General features: G+C 52.1%; 1 protein-coding gene across 1 annotated transcript; it reads left to right on the top strand.

Annotated features, from left to right (window-relative positions):
• Positions 1-3,749: 3,749 nt before the first annotated feature.
• APOBEC3D (apolipoprotein B mRNA editing enzyme catalytic subunit 3D) lies at positions 3,750-11,869 on the top strand. Its single transcript, XM_031656117.1, is given in 7 exon segments — positions 3,750-3,756; positions 4,439-4,527; positions 4,919-4,942; positions 4,944-5,035; positions 8,699-8,861; positions 10,923-11,202; positions 11,426-11,869. Coding segments are annotated over 7 exon segments (774 nt in total). The 3' UTR covers positions 11,545-11,869.
• Positions 11,870-19,670: the final 7,801 nt, after the last annotated feature.

The raw sequence follows: 19,670 nt of genomic DNA, 5'->3' as shown, positions 1-19,670 counted from the left end.
GCTCTGCTGGCTCAGCCTAGTGTGGACCCACCTCCAGGCCTCTGGCTGCAATGACTTTCTCTTTCACTTTGCAATGGCCTTGGGTCCTGCCTCAAGGAGCAGCCTGTCTTTGTCACAGGTCCCTCTACACAGGGGAGGGCCCCAGAGAAAACCAGAAACAGGGTGAAAGACTGAGTAAGATAAGCATCCCATGGCCTCCCACACCAGCGCCAGAACAGGAAGGGGGAGGGGCCAAGACTCACAAGGCCTTGGGAGATCACTTTTTTTTGAGACAAAGTCTCGCTCTCTCACCGAGGCTGGAGTACAGTGGCACGATCTTGACTCACTGCAACCTCCGCCTCCCGGGTTCAAGCGAGCCTCCCGAGTAGCTGGGGTTACAGGTGCCCACCACCACACCCGGCTAATTTTTGTATTTTTAGTAGAGACAGGGTTTCTGCATTTTGGTCAGGCTGGTCTGGAACTCCTGACCTCAGCCTCCCAAAGTGCTGGGATTACAGGCGTGAGCCACTGTGCCTGGCTGGGAGGTCATTTTAAGGAGGGCTGCCCAACTGCAAGGGCGCTGTAAGCAGGAAGTGAAACCACAGCGCTTCAGAAAAAAGAGCGGGACTGGGACAAGCATATCTAAGAGGCTGAACATGAATCCACAGATCAGGTACCGCTGCCCACTCAGTCCGCCCGGGTCCCTCCGGCCCCTTCCTGTCTGGTGGTCCTGCTGGGCCTCAGCCCTGGCCTCCCTCTGCCCCAGCCCCAGCCCCAGACTTCCTTCCCTCTGGCTTCCCTGCTATCCCCACTCCCAGCCACGCTACTTGCCCTGCTGTGTGGTTGCCCCACTGCTGTTTCTGAATGGGCCACCTTCCCCACCTGCACCAGCCCAGGCCCCCTGCTGAGACTGTCCACTGAAAGTCATGGCCAGGCGGGTGCTCCCCGCCCTGAGAGGGCGCTCCCTCGGTGTGCTTCTCGCCATTCCTGAGCTCAGGAACTGGGAGAATTGAACCAAAGGATGATTGGGGCAATCAGGCATTTTGTTTACAGCGCTTTGTTGGACTTTCTGTAAGATTTACTTTGTTTAAATACAAAGTCTTAGGAGAGGGTGTGGGGAGGGAATGATCTCTGAAGCACAAGATGAATCATATCGTCTAAGGATGACTCCAGAGTCAGCAGATGGCCCCAGACAGGTTCCACTCCAAGGTCATTCTTCATCTTTTAGAACATGACCAGTAACATGGAATATGAGAAAGAACGCAATGATCAGGAGAAATGTTCCGATTTTAAAATTTAGTAAAAAGAGAGCCCAGTCCCCAACAGCTTTCTCCTGCAGGGCCCTGTGATGCAGAGACTGGACAGGGCTGGCCTGGAAAGGGGCCCCAGCTCCATCTGCCCCCAGCTCTGTGGCCTGGGCAGGTTACCCCACCTCTCTGCACCTCTGGCCCCTCCTCTGTAAGATGGGAATGGCCCCGGCAGGCCTAGGGCAGCCTCACATGAGCTCATACCCACGCAGCACTTAGAAGAGTGGCCTGGGCCTCAGAAATCGGTTCAACCATGATTTTAAAATAATGTTAGCATGCAAAGTGAAGCATCAGGAAGGTATTGAGCTGAAAGGTTAAAAGCCATTTTTTTTTTTTGAGAGGGAGTCTCGCTCTGTTGCCCAGGCTGGGGTGCAGTGGCTGGATCTCAGCTCACTGCAAGCTCCGCCTCCCGGGTTTACGCCATTCTCCTGCCTCAGCCTCCCGAGTAGCTGGGACTACAGGCGCCCGCCACCTCGCCCGGCTAGTTGTTTTTTGTATTTTTTAGTAGAGACGGGGTTTCACCTTGTTAGCCAGGATGGTCTCGATCTCCTGACCTCGTGATCCGCCCGTCTCGGCCTCCCAAAGTGCTGGGATTACAGGCTTGAGCCACTGCGCCCGGCCTAAAAGCCATTTTTTAAGGGTGAAGAGTTTTATTATCTTTTGCATTTTCTTAATGAGCTGGGCAGTGGGTTGGCAGAAATACTGAGAGGGTGGGGAATGTACCCCTGGAAAGGCCAGAGTTGGGCCCGAGTTGGGAGAGATCGCCCCGGCCCTGGCGCCCCTGCCAGCATCCCCTCCTCTTCCTCTCCCCTCATTCTTCCTGCCTGGGAAGGCAGCAGAAATTCTCAGGGCTGTGGAGGCGTGGGGGAGGCCCAGGGCCATCCCAGGAGCTGTGTTCAGTGGACATGAGCCCCGAGGACTCCAGGGAGGGCTCTCTGTATGGGACGGTTTCTCTCTTGTGCCTTCAGAAATCCGATGGAGTGGATGGATCCACAGACATTCGACTACAACTTTGAAAATGAACCCATCCTCTATGGTCGGAGCTACACCTGGCTGTGCTACGAAGTGAAAATAAAGGAGGACCCCTCAAAGCTCCTTTGGGACACAGGGGTCTTTCAAGGCCAGGTACGACCCAAACTTCAGTCGAATCGTAGGTACGAACTAAGCAGCTGGGAATGCAGAAAACACGTAAGTAAAATGCCCGGTGGCGGCCTCTCAATTGTATTTTTTTTCCCACATTTTTTTTTTTCTTTCTTTCTTATTTATTTATTTATTTTGAGACAGAGTCTCCATCTGTCGCCTAGGCTGAAGTGCAGTGGTGCGATCTCGGCTTACTGCAACCTCTGTCTCCTGGGTTCAAGCGATTCTCCTGCCTCAGCGTCCTGAGTAGCTGGGACTACAGGCACCCACCACCACGCCAGGCTAATTTTACTATTTTCAGTAGAGATGGGTTTTCACCATGTTGAGCAGGCTGGTCTCGAACGCCTGATCTCAGGTGATTCACCTGCCTTGGCCTCCCAAAGTTCTGGGATTACAGGCGTGAGCCAGTGTGCCTGGCCACATCCCACATTTCTTTTTTTCTCTTATTTATTTATTTCTTTTTTTTTTTTTTTTTTTTTTTGAGACAGAGTTTTGCTCTTGTCGTCCAGGCTAGAGTGCAATGGCTCAATCTTGGCTCATTCAACTTTCGCCTCCTGGTTTCAAGCGATTATCCTGCCTCAGCTGCCTGAATAGCTGGGATTACAGGTGCCTGCCACCATGCCCAGATAATTTTTTGTATTTTTAATAGAGACGGGATTTCACCATGTTGGCCAGGCTGGCCTTGAACTCCTGACCTCAGGTGATCCGCTCATCTCGGCCTCCCAAAGTGCTGGGAACACAGGTGTGAGCCACTGCGCCCGGCCTCCACTTCCCACATATCTTAAGTCCATGGCCCACACCTTCCTGCTTGACTGCCCCAGCCACTGCCCTGATTCCTCCCAGCCTGCAAGGGGCAGTGGAAACTTTTCAGAAAGTGTGTTTGGGGGAGGGAGCTGTGCTGCTGGGCAGGCTCTGGACTCCCATAGCGGTGCTGGCCATGGAAACACCCAGGACTCAGGAGTGAAGCACAAGTGTTTCCAGTCCCCACACGCTAAAAAGGCGACAAAAACTGGTAAAAGTAATTTTAATATTTAATTTAATCCAATGTAGCTAACATACATTTCAAACACTGATTTTCAACATAAAATTATTTGTGAGATAGTGAAGTTTCTGTTTCTTCCAACACTGAAATGAGCAGTGTATGGTGTATTTTTCATGTGCTGAGGTCTCTCATCAGAGCCCTGCTTCAGGGTGCACACAGAAGCCCCTTGGCCAGTGCGCCCCCCAGCATGGGACAGTGCAGGTCCAGTGGCTTCTCCAGCAGATGGCAGGGGAGGGAACAAGGCCGACCCCAGAGGGCTGCAGCCACAGCAGGGGCCGGATATGCCTGGTGAATGATGCCTGGGGAGAATGGATGCCAGAATTGGCCAATAACGAAATGCCAACAGGGCTGGGACAACTTCCAAACGGGCGGTGCTAATACGTCTTGGGTGCACCTTGGTGATGCTTCAACAGCAGGACTGAGACGGGACATTGACAATGAAATGAAATGTGCTGCCCAGTTCTGGACGCTTGGAAGTCCACTGTCAAGGCACTGTAATTTCCAGGGCCTGGGCGGTAGCCGCAGTACAGTCACGCTGGGGTGAAGGTTAAGCTGTAGCTGGGTCGGGATGCTCTAGACAGCGCGGGCTCACGTCGGGTCACTGCCGCCCACCGAAGAGGGAAGCAGGGAGTTTGGGTTCGACCTGCCCCTCCAGCTAGAGGGCAAGAGACAGAAAAGTGGGGCCAAAGTCAGCCTCTTAAATAACCACAGCAGTGGCAATCACAAGCGCAGTCCCCACAGCCTCACAGCTGCTTGTAGGTGCCACCTCTTAAGGCTATTAACATAGCAATTAACACTGAACATGAGCTTTGGAGCAGACAATCACTCAAACTAAACAGGGGGATGGAGGAAAGGAGCTTCAGTGGCAAGACTCTGGGCTCCCCTGTGCTGGCTCCCTCCTCCCACTGCCCCACCCTGCCCTCCCTGCTCCCTTCCAGCATCCCCCCTGCCCCTGCTCCCTCCTCCCCAGGTATTTCCAGCCACAGTACCACGAAATGCTTCCCTCTCTCGTTCTGTGGCAACCAGCTGCCCTGCTTACAAGCCGCCCAGGATCACCTGGTTTGTATCCTGAACCCCTGCCCGACTGGGCCAGGCATGGCAGACAGGAATTCCTGGCTGAGCACCCCAATGTACTCCCTGACTATCTCACCAATACTACTACTACTGGGGTAGAGATTGATGGAGGGCGCCTCCGCGAGGGCTGCATCAGGCAGGCCTCAAGCAAGTGGAAGATCATGGACAAATGAAGTGAGAGGAGGGAGGGGTCAGGGGAGCGGAGTGGAGGAACAGCATGAGAGATGGATGGATCTTGCAGAATGCCATGGCTGGGGTGTCCTAGGGCAGGCCACTGCAGGGCAGGGCTGGTACCACCACAACTGACAGCCAGGAGACAGCCTGGGAGGGCAGGACCAGGTCAGGGGAGAGCCTGACCCTCCCTCTCTCATGTCAGTCAGAATTTGCATACCGCTGGGAAAAACTTTGTGTACAATGAAGGTCAGTCATTCATGCCTTGGGACAAATTCGATGACAATTATGCACCTGTAATCCATTGCCCCGTGGTCTCCCTCTGGTCTCATGGCCCCTCCACCTCCTGCCCATCCTCCCGGCCCTCCCTCTGGCCAGGCCCCTCCTGCCCTCTTCCCCTGCCCCCTGCCAGCACCCCTCACCCTAACTGTTATGCTCCCCTTTCTCACCTCCCTTCCTCCTCCCCTGCTTCTCTCAGCCCCTCCTGTGAGGCCCTGACTCCTCCAGCCTCCATCCACCCCTTCTCGGTCAGCTCTCCCCAACAGCCTGGGATCCCCACCTGGCTCCTTCCATCTCCTTTGCATAACGGTTGTCATAACACTGGATGTGGGTAAGGAATTACATGCCCGACAGCCAGAAGCTTTGAGCAATATCCAAGGCCAGATCTTGAGCCCTGAGAGAAGGAAAGCCACCACCGTGGAAACAGAGCTTCAGGCTTCTCGGGTGTTGCCATAGAAGATGGCCTGGCGGCACTACAGGGCCTGCATTTCTGCTTACAGATCTGGGAGGCTGCAAGTCCAGGGTGGGAGGGGTGGGCGGGCTGTCCCTGGCGGCCCTCCTGTCCTCCTGTCCCTCTCTGGTCGCTCCTCTGTGCACCTGCAAACTGGTAGGGGTCTATCTGCCCCTAAATGTCCCTCCCTGTTTATGGTCCCCAGTCAGACAGGTGATTAGGGGGCCTGTTCCTAAGGACCATGAGTTAATTTAACCACCACTTTAGTGGACCTGTCTCCAAATACAGTGCCATCCTGTGAGGAGGTAGGGATGAGGACTTCAACATATCAATGTTGGGAAGATACAATTCTAGCCCATGACAATGACCCAGGGGGCTTTGGGTCAAGCTTGGGTGGTGTGCAGGATCCCAAGGTTCTGTGTGTCTGTCTCCCAGAAGTCCTGCCGACCCTCACAGCCCTCCCTCCAGATTCTGCCGCACCCCACGCGACCCCATGGCTTTCCCACCCAACAGCACTCCAACCTGGTCTCCTGCTCATGCTCTGTCACTTCTCAAATCCCCCTACAGGGATGATGCAGGAAAGAGCCACCACCTCCAGTGATCAAGGTCCCATTTGTAAGTTTTGAGATAACCCTCCCTCAGTCGCCCAGGCTGGAGTGCTGTGGGAAGCGATTCCTGCCTCACTGCAACCTCTTGCCTCCCGTGGGTTCTAGCAATTCCTCCTGTCTCAGCCTAAGTATCTGGGATTATAGGTGTGCATGCCACCACAGCCGGGCTACTTTTGTATTTTAGCAGAGACGCCGCAATCTTGGCCAGGTGTTGAGTGAGACGTGCCGTGTGAGTTTGGATAACGGGAGATTTGAGATGCCAGGAACCTCCCAGGAAGCACAATAGAAAAGGGCAACCAGGGACCAGAGAGGCCATAGAAAGGGAGCTCAGGCCCTTGAGAGAGACGGGAACTGAGCACCTGGGTCTTGGACCAGAGGAGAAAACTGCAAGACAGGGTGGCCGGGGACACCAGCATCCACCCTTCCATGACATAGGGACAAGAGCTCAGCCTGCCAGGGAACAACTGGGCAGGAGATGTGGAAGGAAGGAGCTTAGTGTGGCAGCACGCGTGGCATCGTGGGGGGACATCTGAGGGTCACCTCCCACCCGCTATTCCTCCCTCCAGTGGTGGTCTCTGAATGTGAGGGCATGGGGGGAGGCAGACACCTGCCCCTCCCTCTCCCTCCCTACCACATAGCTGCTGGGTGGGGCCGTCCCTGGGATGATTCCTGAGGCCAGGATCCAGGGGTCCCTCTGGAGGTCCTCCCGTCCAGGTGAGAAAGCAGCATGGAGTGAGGCCTGCACTCAGATGGGCCTGGGAGGTCACTCACAGCGCAGGTGCCTCCTGGAACAAGGGCCCTGGAAGATAGAAATAGAACCCAAGCCCAGGACTAACATCAAGGCCAGGACAAGCCTGCCAAGGAGGCTGCATATGAAGCCCCAGATCAGGGACCACTGTGCGCTCTGCCCACAGGGCCTCTGCTGCCTCATCTTGTCTGGTGGCCCTGCTGGACCTCAGCCCTGGCCTCCCCCTGCCCCAGCCCTAGCTCTGGGCTCTCTACTCTCTGCTTCCTCTGCTGCTCCCACTCCCAGTCAGGCTCTTTGTCCTGCTATGTTGTCGCCCCACTGCTGCTTCTGAATGGGCCGCCTCCCCCACCTGCCCCAGCCCAGGCCCCCTGCTGAGACTCTCCGGGAAAGTCAAAGTCACCGCCGGGTTGGTGCTCCCCACCCTGGGAGGGTGCTCCCTCTGTGTGCTTCCCACCATTCCTGAGCTCTGGAACTGGGAGAATTAAACCAAAGGATGATTGGGGCAATCAGGCATTTTGTTCTCAGTGCTTTGATGGAATTTCTGTAAGATTTACTTTGTTTCAATACAAAGTCTTAGGAGAGGGTGTGGGGGAAGGAATGGTCTCCGTACTAGAAAATAAGCCATTTCTTCCAAAGATGCCTCCAGTGTGAGCAGAGGAGGATGCACATGACCCCAGACACAGGCTCCTCCTCCGTGAGCACCATTCGCCTTTTAGAATGACCCCTGTAAGATGGAATGTAGGAAAAAATATGATGATCAGGAGTAATGCTCTTATTTTAAAGTTTAGTAAGAAGAGAGCCTAGTTCCCGACAGCTCCCCGCTGCAGGCCGGTGATGCAGAGGCCGGACAGGGCTGGCATGGAAAGGGGCCCCAGCTCGATCTGCTGCCCCAGCTCTGTGGCTCGGGCAGATTACCTGGCCTCTGTACGCCTCTGGCACCTCCTCTGTAAAATAGGGATGGTCCCTGCAGTCCTCAGGCACATGCCATGAGCTCATATGCAGCACTTGGGATAGTGGCCTCAGCCGGCCGGGCACAGTGACTCATGCCTCTCATCCCAGCACTTTGGGAGACTGAAGCAGGCAGATCACGAAATCAGGAGTTCAAGACCAGCCTGGCCAACATGGTGAAACCTAATCTCTACTAAAATACAAAAATTAGGGCAGGGCACAGTGGCTCACGCCAACTCCCAGCACTTTGGGAGGCCGAGGCGGGCGGATCACAAGGTCAGCAGTTCAAGACCATCCTGGCTAACATGGTAAAACCCCATCTCTACTAAAAATACAAAAAATTAGACAGGTGTGGTGGTGGGCTCTATGGTTCCCAGCTACTTGGGAGGCTGAGAGGCAGGAGAATCGTTTGAAACCATTAGATGGAGAGAGTGCAGTGAGCCGAAAGACAGCCACTGCACCTGCTAGGCAGCCCCTGGGTGAAAGAGTGAGACCCTATGTAAAAAAAAAAAAAAAAAAAAAAAAAAGAATAAATTTGGTGTGATCCCAATATAAAAATCATCATCATCATCATCAGAAGGTAAAATGTGGGGAAGGCATTGAGCTGAAATGTTCAAGCAACTATTTCAGGGTGAAAAGTTTTATTGTCTGTTGCATTTTCCTAATGGGTTGTGTGGCAGAAAACTGGGAGGTTGAGGGTGTCCCATTGCAGCCCTGGGTTCCAGCTGGGAGAGGACACCCCGGCCCTGCTGCCCCTGCCAGTATCCCCAGTATCCCCTCCTCTTTCTCTCTCCCAATCTTCCTGCCTGGGAAAGCAGCAGACATTCTCAGGGCTGCGGAGGGATGGGGGAGGCCCAGAGCCCAGGGCCGTCCAGGAAGTGGTGTTCAGTGGGCATCAGCCCCCAGGACTCCGAGGAGGGGGGTCTCTGCATTGGGGTTTCTCTCTTGTGCCCTCAGAAACCCGATGGAGGCAATGTATCCACACATATTCTACTTCCACTTTAAAAACCTACGGACAGCCTATGATCGGAATGAAACCTGGCTGTGCTTCGCTGTGGAAATTATAAAGCAGCGCTCAACTGTCCCCTGGAGGACGGGCGTCTTCCGAAACCAGGTAGTGCCAAAGTCCTAGTTACACCCCAAATAGGAGCTAAGCAGCTGGGAATGCAGAAAACACAATAAGTGATGTGCCTGGCGTTGGCTCTCCTGTGTATATTTTCCTCTTACATGTCTTTCTTTTTTTCTTTTTTTTGAGACAGAGTCTCTCTCAGGCAACCTCTGCCTCTTGGGTTCGAGCGATTCTCCTGCCTCAGCCTCCTGAGTAGCTGGGATTACAGGTGCCCGCCACCACACCCGGCTAATTTTTATTCTACTTTTAGTAGAGACACGGTTTCACCATGGTGGCCAGGCTGGTTTCGAACTCCTGACCTCACGTGAACCGCCCCCCTCGGCCTTCCAGAGTGCTAGGATTACAGGCATAAGCCACCGCGCCCAACCTCCTCCCACATTTTTTAAGTCCATGGCCCAGATCTTCCTCCCTGACTCTCCTGGGATCGGATGGTGGAGGGGGTTTGTCTCTTCCCAAAAGGCCTTGCTTAGAGCCCAGCACCCTCACTCTTGACTTTCTTTCCCAAAATCTTGTCCACACGGGCCACTGACCTCTCACCCACCCTGTCGTGTCCCACCCACCCCTGCAGTCCCCTCCGCCCTGGCAGGAGACTTTTCAGAGTGTGTTTGCGGTGGGAGTTGTCTATGTGCTGGGCAGGCCTGGCCTACAGCAGTGCTGGCCTCAGAAACACCCAGGACTGAGGAGTGAAGCACAAGTGTTTCCAGTCCCCACACGCTTAAAAGGCGGCAAGAACTGGTGGAAAACATTTTAATGTCTGCATTAGCTCCATTATCTCACATATGATTTCAACATATACTTAATATAAAATGCCTCATGAGGGAGTTAAAGTTTGTCTATTCCCACAATGAGATTTTGAAATGAGCTGTGTATTGTTCACGTACCAACGTTTCTAATCAGAGCCCCATTTCAAGTGCTCAGTAGCCCCTTTGGCCAACCTTCAACTCCATGAGCAATGCTGGTCCAGTGAGCTCCATAGCAGGAAGGCAGACAGGGAACAAGACAGACCCCACACGGCCAGGCCACAGCAGGGGCTGAGGATGCCTGGTTAGTGGATGCCTGGGGGAAAGGATGCCAGAATTTACGCTTGAGGGCATGATGAAACAGGGAAAGACTCAATAAAATAAAGAAGGAAGGGGCCGAGCCCAGTGGCTCACGCCTGTAATCCCAGCACTTTGGGAGGCCGAGGCCGGCAGATCATGAGGTCAGGAGTTTGAGACCAGCCTGGCTAACATGGTGAAACCCCATCTCTACTAATACTATAAAAATTAGCCAGGCGTGGTGGCGGGCGCCTGTAGTCCCAGCTACTCGGGAGGCGGAGGCAGGAGAACTGCTTGAACCCGGAAAGTGGAGGTTGCAGTGAACTGAGATTGCGCCACTGCACTCCAGCCTGAGCGACGGACTGAGAGTCTGTCTCAAAAAAAAAAAAAAAAAAAACCCAGGAGGTAGAAGTTGCAATGAGCTGAAATCACGCCACTGCTCTCCTGCCTGCATGACAGAGCAAGGCTCCATCTCGTAAAAAATAAAAACAAAAAAATAAAAAGGAAGGAGAAGAATGGAATAAGGGAAACTCAATGAATAAAACGCCCTGGGGCCTACTATGTACCCAGAAAAATGAAAAGTAAAGAAATAAAATAAGGTCGTGCGTGTGGTTTATGCTCATAGTCCTAGAAATTTGGTAGGCTGAGGCAGGAGGATCGCTTGAGCCCAAGAGTTCAAGAACAGCCAAGGCAACATGGCGAAACTATGTCTCCACAAACGTTACAAAAAAAAATTTAGACAGGCGTGGCAGCACACACCTGCAACCTCAGCTAATCGGGAGGCTGAGGTGGGAAGATTCCTTGTGCTTGGGAGGTCGAGGCTGCAGTCAGCCCAGATGGCACCACTGCACCCCAGCCTGGGCAACAGAGAGAGACCATGTCCCAAAAATAAATAAATAAGGAAACGCCCTGGGGCTCCAGGCCCGCCCTCTGCTCCCATCGCCCCACCCCTGCACTCCTCCCTCTCCTGGTCTGAGCTCCCCCTGCTCTCCTCCTCCTCCTTCCCCAGGTTGATCCTGAGACCCATTGTCATGCAGAAAGGTGCTTCCTCTCTTGGTTCCGCGACAACCCACTGTCTCCTAAGAAAAACTACCAGGTCACCTGGTACACATCTTGGAGCCCTTGTCCAGAGTGTGCAGGGGAGGTGGCCGAGTTCCTGGCCAGGTACAGCAACGTGCAGCTCACCATCTATACCGCCCGCCTCTACTACTTCTGGGATACAGATTACCAGGAGGGGCTCCGCAGCCTAAGTGAGGAAGGGGCCTCCGTGGAGATCATGGGCTACGAAGGTGAGATGTGGGGGGCTGAGGAGAGCGGGTGCGGGAGGGACAGCATGAGGGGCAGGTGAGTCTCCAATGCCGTGGGGCGGGACAGTGTCCCCGGGAAGCCTGCAGGGATGGGGCCAGCGTCCACTGTAACTGGCAGCCAGGAGACCTGGCCTGGGAGGGGAGGGACCAGGGCCTGGATAGAGGCCTGCTGGGTCCTCACTGCTTTCTCCTCGTTTTTTCTCAGATTTTAAATATTGTTGGGAAAACTTTGTGTGCGATGATGGTGAGCCATTCAAGCCTTGGAAGGGAATAAATACCAACTTTCGATTTCTGGAAAGACACCTACGGAAGATTCTTCAGTGAGGGGTCTCCCCGGGCCTCATGGTCTGTCTCCTCTAGCCTCCTGCTCATGCTACGTGGGCCTCCCCTCCACCCTGGACCAGCTCTGCTTTTGCCTGGTCATCCTGAGCCCCTCCTGCCCTCAGGGCCATTCCACTGTGCTCCCCTGCCTCACCACCTCCTCCCCGCTCTCCCAGGCTCTTCCTTCAGAGGCCCCTTTCTGCTTCTATGGCTACCCATCCACCTCCCCAGTCCTGTTTCCCCAGCCTGGGTGCTCCTAACCTGAATCTTCCCATCTCCCCAGCATAATCAAAAAAATTTTTTTTTTTTTTTTTTTTTTTTTGAGATGGAGTTTCGCTCTGTCACCCAGACTGGAGTGCAATGGCTGAATCTCGGCTTACTGCAAACTCCACCTAGCTGGTTCAAGTGATTCTCCTGTCTCAGCCTCTGAGTAGCTGGAATAACAGGTGCCTGCCACCACGTCCAGCTAATTTTTTTTTTTTTTTTTTTTGTATTTTTAATAGTGACTGGATTTCACCACATTGGCCAGACTGGTCTTGAACTCCTGACCTCAGGTGATCTGCCCATCTCTGCCTCCCAAAGTGCTGGGGTTACAGGCGTGAGCCACCCCACCCGGCTACATAACCAAATCTTATTAAACTTAGTCTAGGCTGGCCACAGTGACTCATGCCTTTGGCAGGCAGAGTTGGGAGAATTGCTTGAGCCCAGGAATTTGAGACCAGCCTGGGCCACATGACAAAGCCCCATCTCTACAAAAAAAATACAGAAAAAAAAAAAGCTAGGTGTGGTTCCATGCACCTGTAGTTTAAGCTACTTGGGAGGCTGAAGTGGGAGGATTGCTTGAGCTGGGGAGGTGGAGGCTGCAGTGAACTGAGATCACACCACAGAACTCCAGTCTGAGCAACAGATTGAGACCCCCTCTGAAAATAAATCAATAAATTAACTCAACCTAAATGGGTATGAATATATGTAAATTGAATATCAGAAGTTTTGAGAAACATCCTTTGTAAATTTCATCCTATGAATTGAGTCATTGATGTCCTACCCAGCTAAAACAGAGGCCAGGAGCCAGGGAGGAAAAGCAGTCAGGCCACACACCATTGCTCCCAAAATGGACTTCTCTGCAAGCCTGACTGCCGAAACTGTGCGTTGTACCCTGAAACCAGCTTTATCCATAGCTTCTGCGATAAATGGCTGTAAGTCTTGGACTCCTTGCTCCAAAAGCAGCGACTCAGCAATGGAACCTCCCAGCTCCCAACCCTTCCTAGTGCCCACGGGCTTTCCCAAAGGGCAAGAGAACGTTTCTCCTTTTTTTTTTTTTTTTGAAACGGTGTCTCGCCCTGTCACCCAGGCTGGAGTGCAATGGCGCAGCCTCGGCTCACTGCAACCTTTGCCTTCCTTGTTCAAGTGATTCTCCTGTCTCAGCCTCCCGAGTAGCTGGGATTACAGGTGTGCACCACCACGCCAGCTAATTTTTGTATTTTTAGTAAAAACAGGTTTCGTCATGTTGCCCAGGCCAGTCTTATTTTTATTTTATTTTTTGGAGACGAAGTCTTGCTCTGTCACCTAGGCTGGAGTGCAATGGTGTGAACTGGGCTCACTGCAACCTCTGTCGCCCAGTTTCAAGCTATTCTCCTACCTCAGCCTCCCGAGTAACTGGGATTACATGTGCATGCCACCACACCTGGCTAATTTTTGTGTTTTTAGTAGAGATGGGGTTTCAGCATTTTGGTCAGGCTGGTCTTGAACTCCTCACCTGGTGATCCAGCCGTCTCGGACACCCAAAGTGCTGGGATTACAGGTGTGAGCCACCAGTCCTGGCTTAGGCTGGTCTTAATGTCCTGACCTCAGGTGATCCGCCCTCCTTGGCCTCCCAAATTGCTGGGATTGCTGGTATGAGCCACAGCGCCTAGCCCATTTCTCCTTTTCATAAAACGTGTTGCCGTCTCTTTGTTCTCCGGCAACCTCCGGTGAACACCACCCGGACTGCGTGTATGTCCCAAATTACAATTATTTCTTTGCAAATGAAATGTGAAATTTAAAGGCTCTTCTCCACACTTTAAATTTGACTTGACATTTTCAAGGCAGATGTAAGTTATTAGAGAATGACTCTATAAAAATGACCCTTCATGCTCTGGCCTCCATAGAAGATGTCCCGGGCCAGGTGTCCACACAGCAGGCATTTATTTTCTCGCAGATCTGGAGGCTGCAGGTCCTAGTTTGAGGGGTGGGTGGGGTTGTTTGCTCTGAGGCTGCTCCTCTTTCTGGCTGTGTCCTCTGTGGCCTTTCCTCTGTGCACCTGCACCACTGGGGTCTCTCTGCCTCCAAATATCATCTTTTTTTTTTTTTTTTTTTTGAGACTGAGTTTTACTCTTGTTGCTCAGGCTGGAGTGCAATGGCACAATCTTGGCTCACTGCAACCTCCACCTTCAGGGTTCAAGCGATTCTTGTGCCTCAGCCTCCTGAGTAGCTGGGAGTACAGGTATGCGCCACCACGCCTGGCTAATTTTGTAGTTTTGGTAGAGAAGGGGGTTTCTCCATTTTTCTCAGGCTCGTCTCGAACTCGTGAGCTTAGGTGATCCACCCTCCCCGGCCTCCCAAAGTGCTGGGATTACAGGTATGAGCCACCGTACCTGATCTTTTATTTTTTTTTTGAGACGGAGTTTTACTCTGTTGCCCAGGTTGGAGTGCAATGGCACGATCACTGCTCACTGCAGCCTCTACCTCCCAAGTTCAAGCGATTCTCCTGCCTCATCCTCCTGAGTCGCTGGGATTACAGGTGCCCCGAACCACTCTCCACTAATTCTTGTATTTTTAAGTAGAGATGGGGTTTCACCATGTTGGCCAGGCTGGTGTCGAATTCCTGACTGCCCACCTCGGCCTCCCAAAGTGCTGAGATTACAGGCAAGAGCCACAGCACCTGGCAGACCTCCTCCTTTATGGACACCAGCCAAGTAAATTTGTGCCCACAGTAGAGGTCTCATTTAAATTAATCATCTCGGCCGGGCGTGGTGGCTCATGCCTACATGTAATCCTACCACTTTGGGAGGCCGAGGCCAGAGGATCACTTGAGGTCAGGAGTTTGAAACAAGCCTGGTCAACATGGTGAAACCCCGTCTCTACTAAAAATGCAAAAAATTAGCTGGGCGTGGTAGTGGACGCCTGTAATCTCAGCTACTCGGGAGGCTGAGGCCGGAGAATCGCTGGAACCTGGAAGGCAGAGGTTGCAGTGAGCCGAGATCGCGCCATTGCACTCCAACCTGGAAGACAGAGTGAGACTGCATATAAAAAATAATAATAATAATTAATTAATTAATTTGGGTTGGGTGTGGTGGCGCACGCCTGTAATCCCAGCACTTTGCGAGGCCAAGGTGGCGGAGGTGGAGGTCAGCCTGGCCAACATGGTGAAACCCCATCTCTACTGAAATTCCAAAAGTAGTTGGGTGTGGTGGTGGACACCTGGAATCCCAGCAACTCTGGAGGCTGAGGCTTGAATCGCTTGAACCAGGGAGGCACAGGTTGCAGTGAGCCGAGATGGTGCCACTGCACTCCAGTTTGGGTGACAGAGTAAGACTCCGTCTCCAAAAAAATTAATTAATTAATTAATTAATCAGTCATCTGTTGAAAAGGACCTGTCTCCAAATACAAGCACACATTGAGGTAGAGGGGTTAGGGCTTCAATATACTGATTTTTGGGAGAAACAGGGCAGCACGGCAACAAGCTGCAGTCATTGTGGGCGGGCCTGAGTGGGGAGTGCAGGGGTTCCTGTCCTGCGTGTCTGTCTCCCAGGGGAGTCTCGACCTGACCCTCACAGCCCCTCCACCCAGATCTTCCTTGGTGCTCCACCCAGCCCACCCTCCTGCACCCAAGAGCACCCAGCCCTCCCTCCTGCTCATGCCCCTCCTTTGTCAAATCCCTCCCAACAGTGCACCACTGGGCTAGGACACAGCCTAGGGAACGTGAAAGAGAAAGAGCCAAGAAAACTTGATCAGTGATCAAGTTGGTGTTTAAGTGAGATTTTCAATAAAAAGTAGAATTGGGTACCACAGGGAGGCTTGAGATGCCCAGAGCTTTTCGAGAAAGCAGAACAGAAAGTAGAAGGGCAACCAGGAACCAGAGGCGCTGGAGAACCGGAAGCTCGAGCCCTCAGAGGAGACAGGGAGTAGGCACCTGGGTCTTGGGCCTGTCAACGAAAAGAGTCAAACTCTGTAAAATATTTGAAGAGATGTGTTCTGAGCCAAATACCAGTGACCATGGGCCGTGACACAGCGCTCAGGAGGCCCTGAGAACATGTATCCAAGGTGGTAGAGGTGCGGCATGACTCCCCAGACCCCCTAGATAAGAATTTGGTTTTATATATTTTAGAGAAGCATGAGATATCAATCAAATACATTTAAGAAATACAGAAGCTGGGCGCGGTGACCCATGCCTATAATCCCAGCACTTTGGGAGGCCGAGGCAGGTGGATCACGAGGTCAGGAGTTCAAGACCAGCCTGGCCAACATGGTGAAACCCCGTCTCTACTAAAAATACAAAAAATTAGTTAGGTGTGGTGGCGGGCACATTTAATCCCAGCTACTTGGGAGACTGAGGCAGGAGAATCACTTGAACCCAGGAGGCAGAGGTTGCAGTGAGCCAAGACCACGCCACTGTACTCCAGTCTGGGTGACAGAGCAAGACTCCGTCTCAAAATAAAGAAAAGAAAAGAAATACATTGGTTTGGTCCAGAAAGGTCGTACAACTCAAAGTGAGGGGAGGAGGGCTGGGGCTCTTCCAGGCTACAGATAAATTGAAACGTTTTCTGGTTGACGATTGGGTGAGTTTGTCTAGAGACCTGGCATCCACAGAAAGGAAATGTTCAGGTTAAGATAAAAGACTGTGGAGACCAAGGTTCTTTTGAAGTCTCATAGTGGCTGCCCTTAGAGACAATAGATGACAAATGTTTCCCATTCAGGTCTTTAAAAGGTGCAATTAATTAATCTGTTTAGGACTGGGAGGGCCTAGAAGAAAAGATCCAGCTATATTAATAGAGATTCTTTACAGATGCAAACTTTCCCCCACGAAGGACAACTTTGCAGGGCCTTTTCACGATATGGCAAAGAAACATGTTTTGGGGTAAAATATTTTGTCTTTTTTCTTTGTCACATAATGTTGTGCCTGAGTCAGATTGGAAAGTAACTCACAATGTACAGGGTTAAATAAAACCCACCTGTGCCAGGCGCGGTGGTTCATGTCTGTAATCCTAGCACTTTGGGAGGCTGAGGCGGGTGGATCACCTGAGGTCAGGAGTTTGAGACCAGCCTGGCCAACATGGTGAAACCCTGTCTCGACTAAAAATACAAAAATTAGCCAGGCGCGGTGGCGGGCACCTATAATGACAGCTACTTGGGAGGCTGAGACAGGAGAATTGCTTGAACCCGGGAGGCGGAGGTTGCAGTGAGCCGAGACCGCACCATTGCACTCCAGCCTGGGCAAGAAGAGCAAAACTCGGCCTCAATTAAAATACAATAAAATAAAATAAAAATAGAACCCCTCTGATGAGGATGTGTGGTTTGTAAGGCATGAGTCCCCAGATCCCTTAGATAGGATTCTGGACAAGATTAAATACAAACAAATCAGAGCTTAGTCTTCAGGCCTATGAAGTAAAACTAAAATCTTTGGCCCCCCCGATCCCCCCACTAGCTTTGGTCCCTAGTGGCCAAGGGTATCTCAGAAAAACCTTAAAACTGAGTTCCCGGGTGTGATGGGAGGGGAGGTCGGGCACGCCTCATTATCACCCCACCCTTTTGCAGTTTAGACACAACTGACCAGCGGTAATGTTAAAACAGAATCGTAAGACGGGCAGAACCAGAACAGACTCTTCATGGCAATAAGATACCAAATCACAACCAGGACCTCAGGCCGTGCCAGGCAAGGGTGAGGTCACACAGCCCACACTTCAACAGTAAACTCTGTTCTGCCTGCCACAGAGTTTTTCTTTTGCTCTAGCAGCTAAACAAGCACTGCCTCCAGATAAAGATGAAAACAATCACAGCTCATCCAGCGTCCTGACACGGAGCCACAGAGCCCCTGCTCCACAGCCCTCATTCCTGCTTTCCCTGCACAAGACACTGATTTCAGTGACTTTCTCCAGATCAGAAGACCATGGACCACAGACCATGGACCACGGACTGGTTCTGCGTGGTTTACAGACCTGGAAAATCTCGGTGCCTCTATGTCCTGAAAGGACCTTTTGACATACAGGCTTAATTGTGGTACATTTAAATGTCTCCACCGCAATGTGAGGAGGGATTATACGGTGGCTTTTTTTTTTTTTTTTTTTGGTTTTTTTTTTTTTTTTTTTTTTTAGATTTTTGTTTGTTTGTTTTGTTCGTTTTTTTGTTTTTTGTTTTGAGATGGACTCTCACTCTGTCTCCCAGGCTGGAGGACAGTGGCACGATCTCGGCTCACTGCAACCTCCACCTCCCAGGTTCAAGTGATTCTCCTGCCTCAGCCTCCTGAGTAGCTGGAATTACAGGCACCCGCCACCACGCCTGGCTAATTTTTGTAGTTTTAATAGAGACGAGGTCTTACCATATTGGCCAGATTGGTCTCGAACTCCTGACTGTCACGCGTGTCCATATAGAAGACCACCTAAACAGGCTTTGTGTAAGCAATAAGTCTGTTTATTCACTTGGGTGTAAGAGGGCTGAGTCTGAAAAGAGAGTCAGCGAAGGGAGATAGGACAGGGGCAGCTTTATAGGACTTGGGTAGGCAGCGGAAAGTTACAGTCGAAGGTGGTCATCTGTTGTCAGCAGGGGAGGGGGTCACAAGGTGCATGGTGGGGAGACCATGAGACCCATTGTCCAGGAGAAGTGTCATAAGGTCGATTGATCAGTTGGGCAGGGCAGGAGCAAGTCATAACGGTGGAATGTCTCAAGGTTGGTTAATCAGTTAAGGCAGAAACTGGCTGTTTCACTTCTTTTGTGGTTTTTCGACTGCTCCAGACTTCTTGGCTGCTGCAGGTCGTCTGGATGTATATGTGCAGTTCACAGGGGTTACAATGGCTTAGCTCCGGCTCAGAGGCCTGACACTGACCTCAGATGATCCACCTGCCTCAGCCTCCCAAAGTGCTGGGATTACAGGCGTGAGCCACCGTGCCCGCCTGGGATCATGTGTTACACACATGTTTGTTCAATAAGCACGGACTGCAGCCACCTACATGAATATTCATAGCTCCTCCTGTAGCCTGTTGAATATGTATGTTTAGCCAACCCCTTCAGCATAAAGCTCCTGCCCCAACCCCTCCTGCTTCTAAATGTCTGTCTCTGGTGTTTCCCAGAGGCTGCTCTTCCCAGGCTGCAGGATGGCCACCTGCAGGTCACTCTTAACAAGAAATAAAGTCTCCTTTCCAAATTTATACACTGTGGCCAGGCGCGGTGGCTCACATCTGTAATCCCAGCACTTTGGTAGGCCGAGGTGTGTGGATCTCCTCAGACTGGGAGTTCAAGACCAGCTGAACAACATGGAGAAACCCTGTCTCTACTAAAAACACAAAAATTACCAGGCATAATGGTGGGCGCCTGTAAGCCTGACCAACAAGGAGAAACACTGTCTCTACTAAGAATACAAAAATTAGCCAGGCATAGGGGTGGCGGTCTGTAATCCCAATTACATGGGAGGCTGAGGCAAGAGAATCGCTTCAACCTGGCAGGCGGAGGTTGCAGTGAGCTGAGATCATGCCACTGCACTCCAGCATGGGTAAACAGAACAAGACTCCGTCTCAAAAAACAAACAAACAAACAAAACAACCACAAAAAGCAAAAGCAAGCAAATAAAAATCCAAATGTATACTTTGTGTAATTTTTAGGTCTCTGCACCATGGGAGGACACTACCAGGGGAAGGGAGCTGTGAGACCCACAGGGAGGCTCCAGACAGGCTGGCCTGGGACACCAGCCGCTGCCCTTCCATGGCATGGGGACAAGAGGAGGCCAGAGCTCAGCCTACCAGGGAGCAACTCCGGGCAGGAGATGGGGAAGAAGGAGAAGCAGGAAGGAAAGAGCTCAGTGCGGGGACGCACATGGCATCCTGGTGGGACATCTGAGGCCCACACCCACCTGCTGTCCCTCCCTCCCATGGTGGCCTCCG

Source organism: Papio anubis, chromosome 16 (assembly GCF_008728515.1).
Source record: "Papio anubis isolate 15944 chromosome 16, Panubis1.0, whole genome shotgun sequence".
Lineage (NCBI taxonomy): Eukaryota > Metazoa > Chordata > Mammalia > Primates > Cercopithecidae > Papio > Papio anubis.
This window is presented reverse-complemented; position numbering and strand designations above follow the sequence as displayed.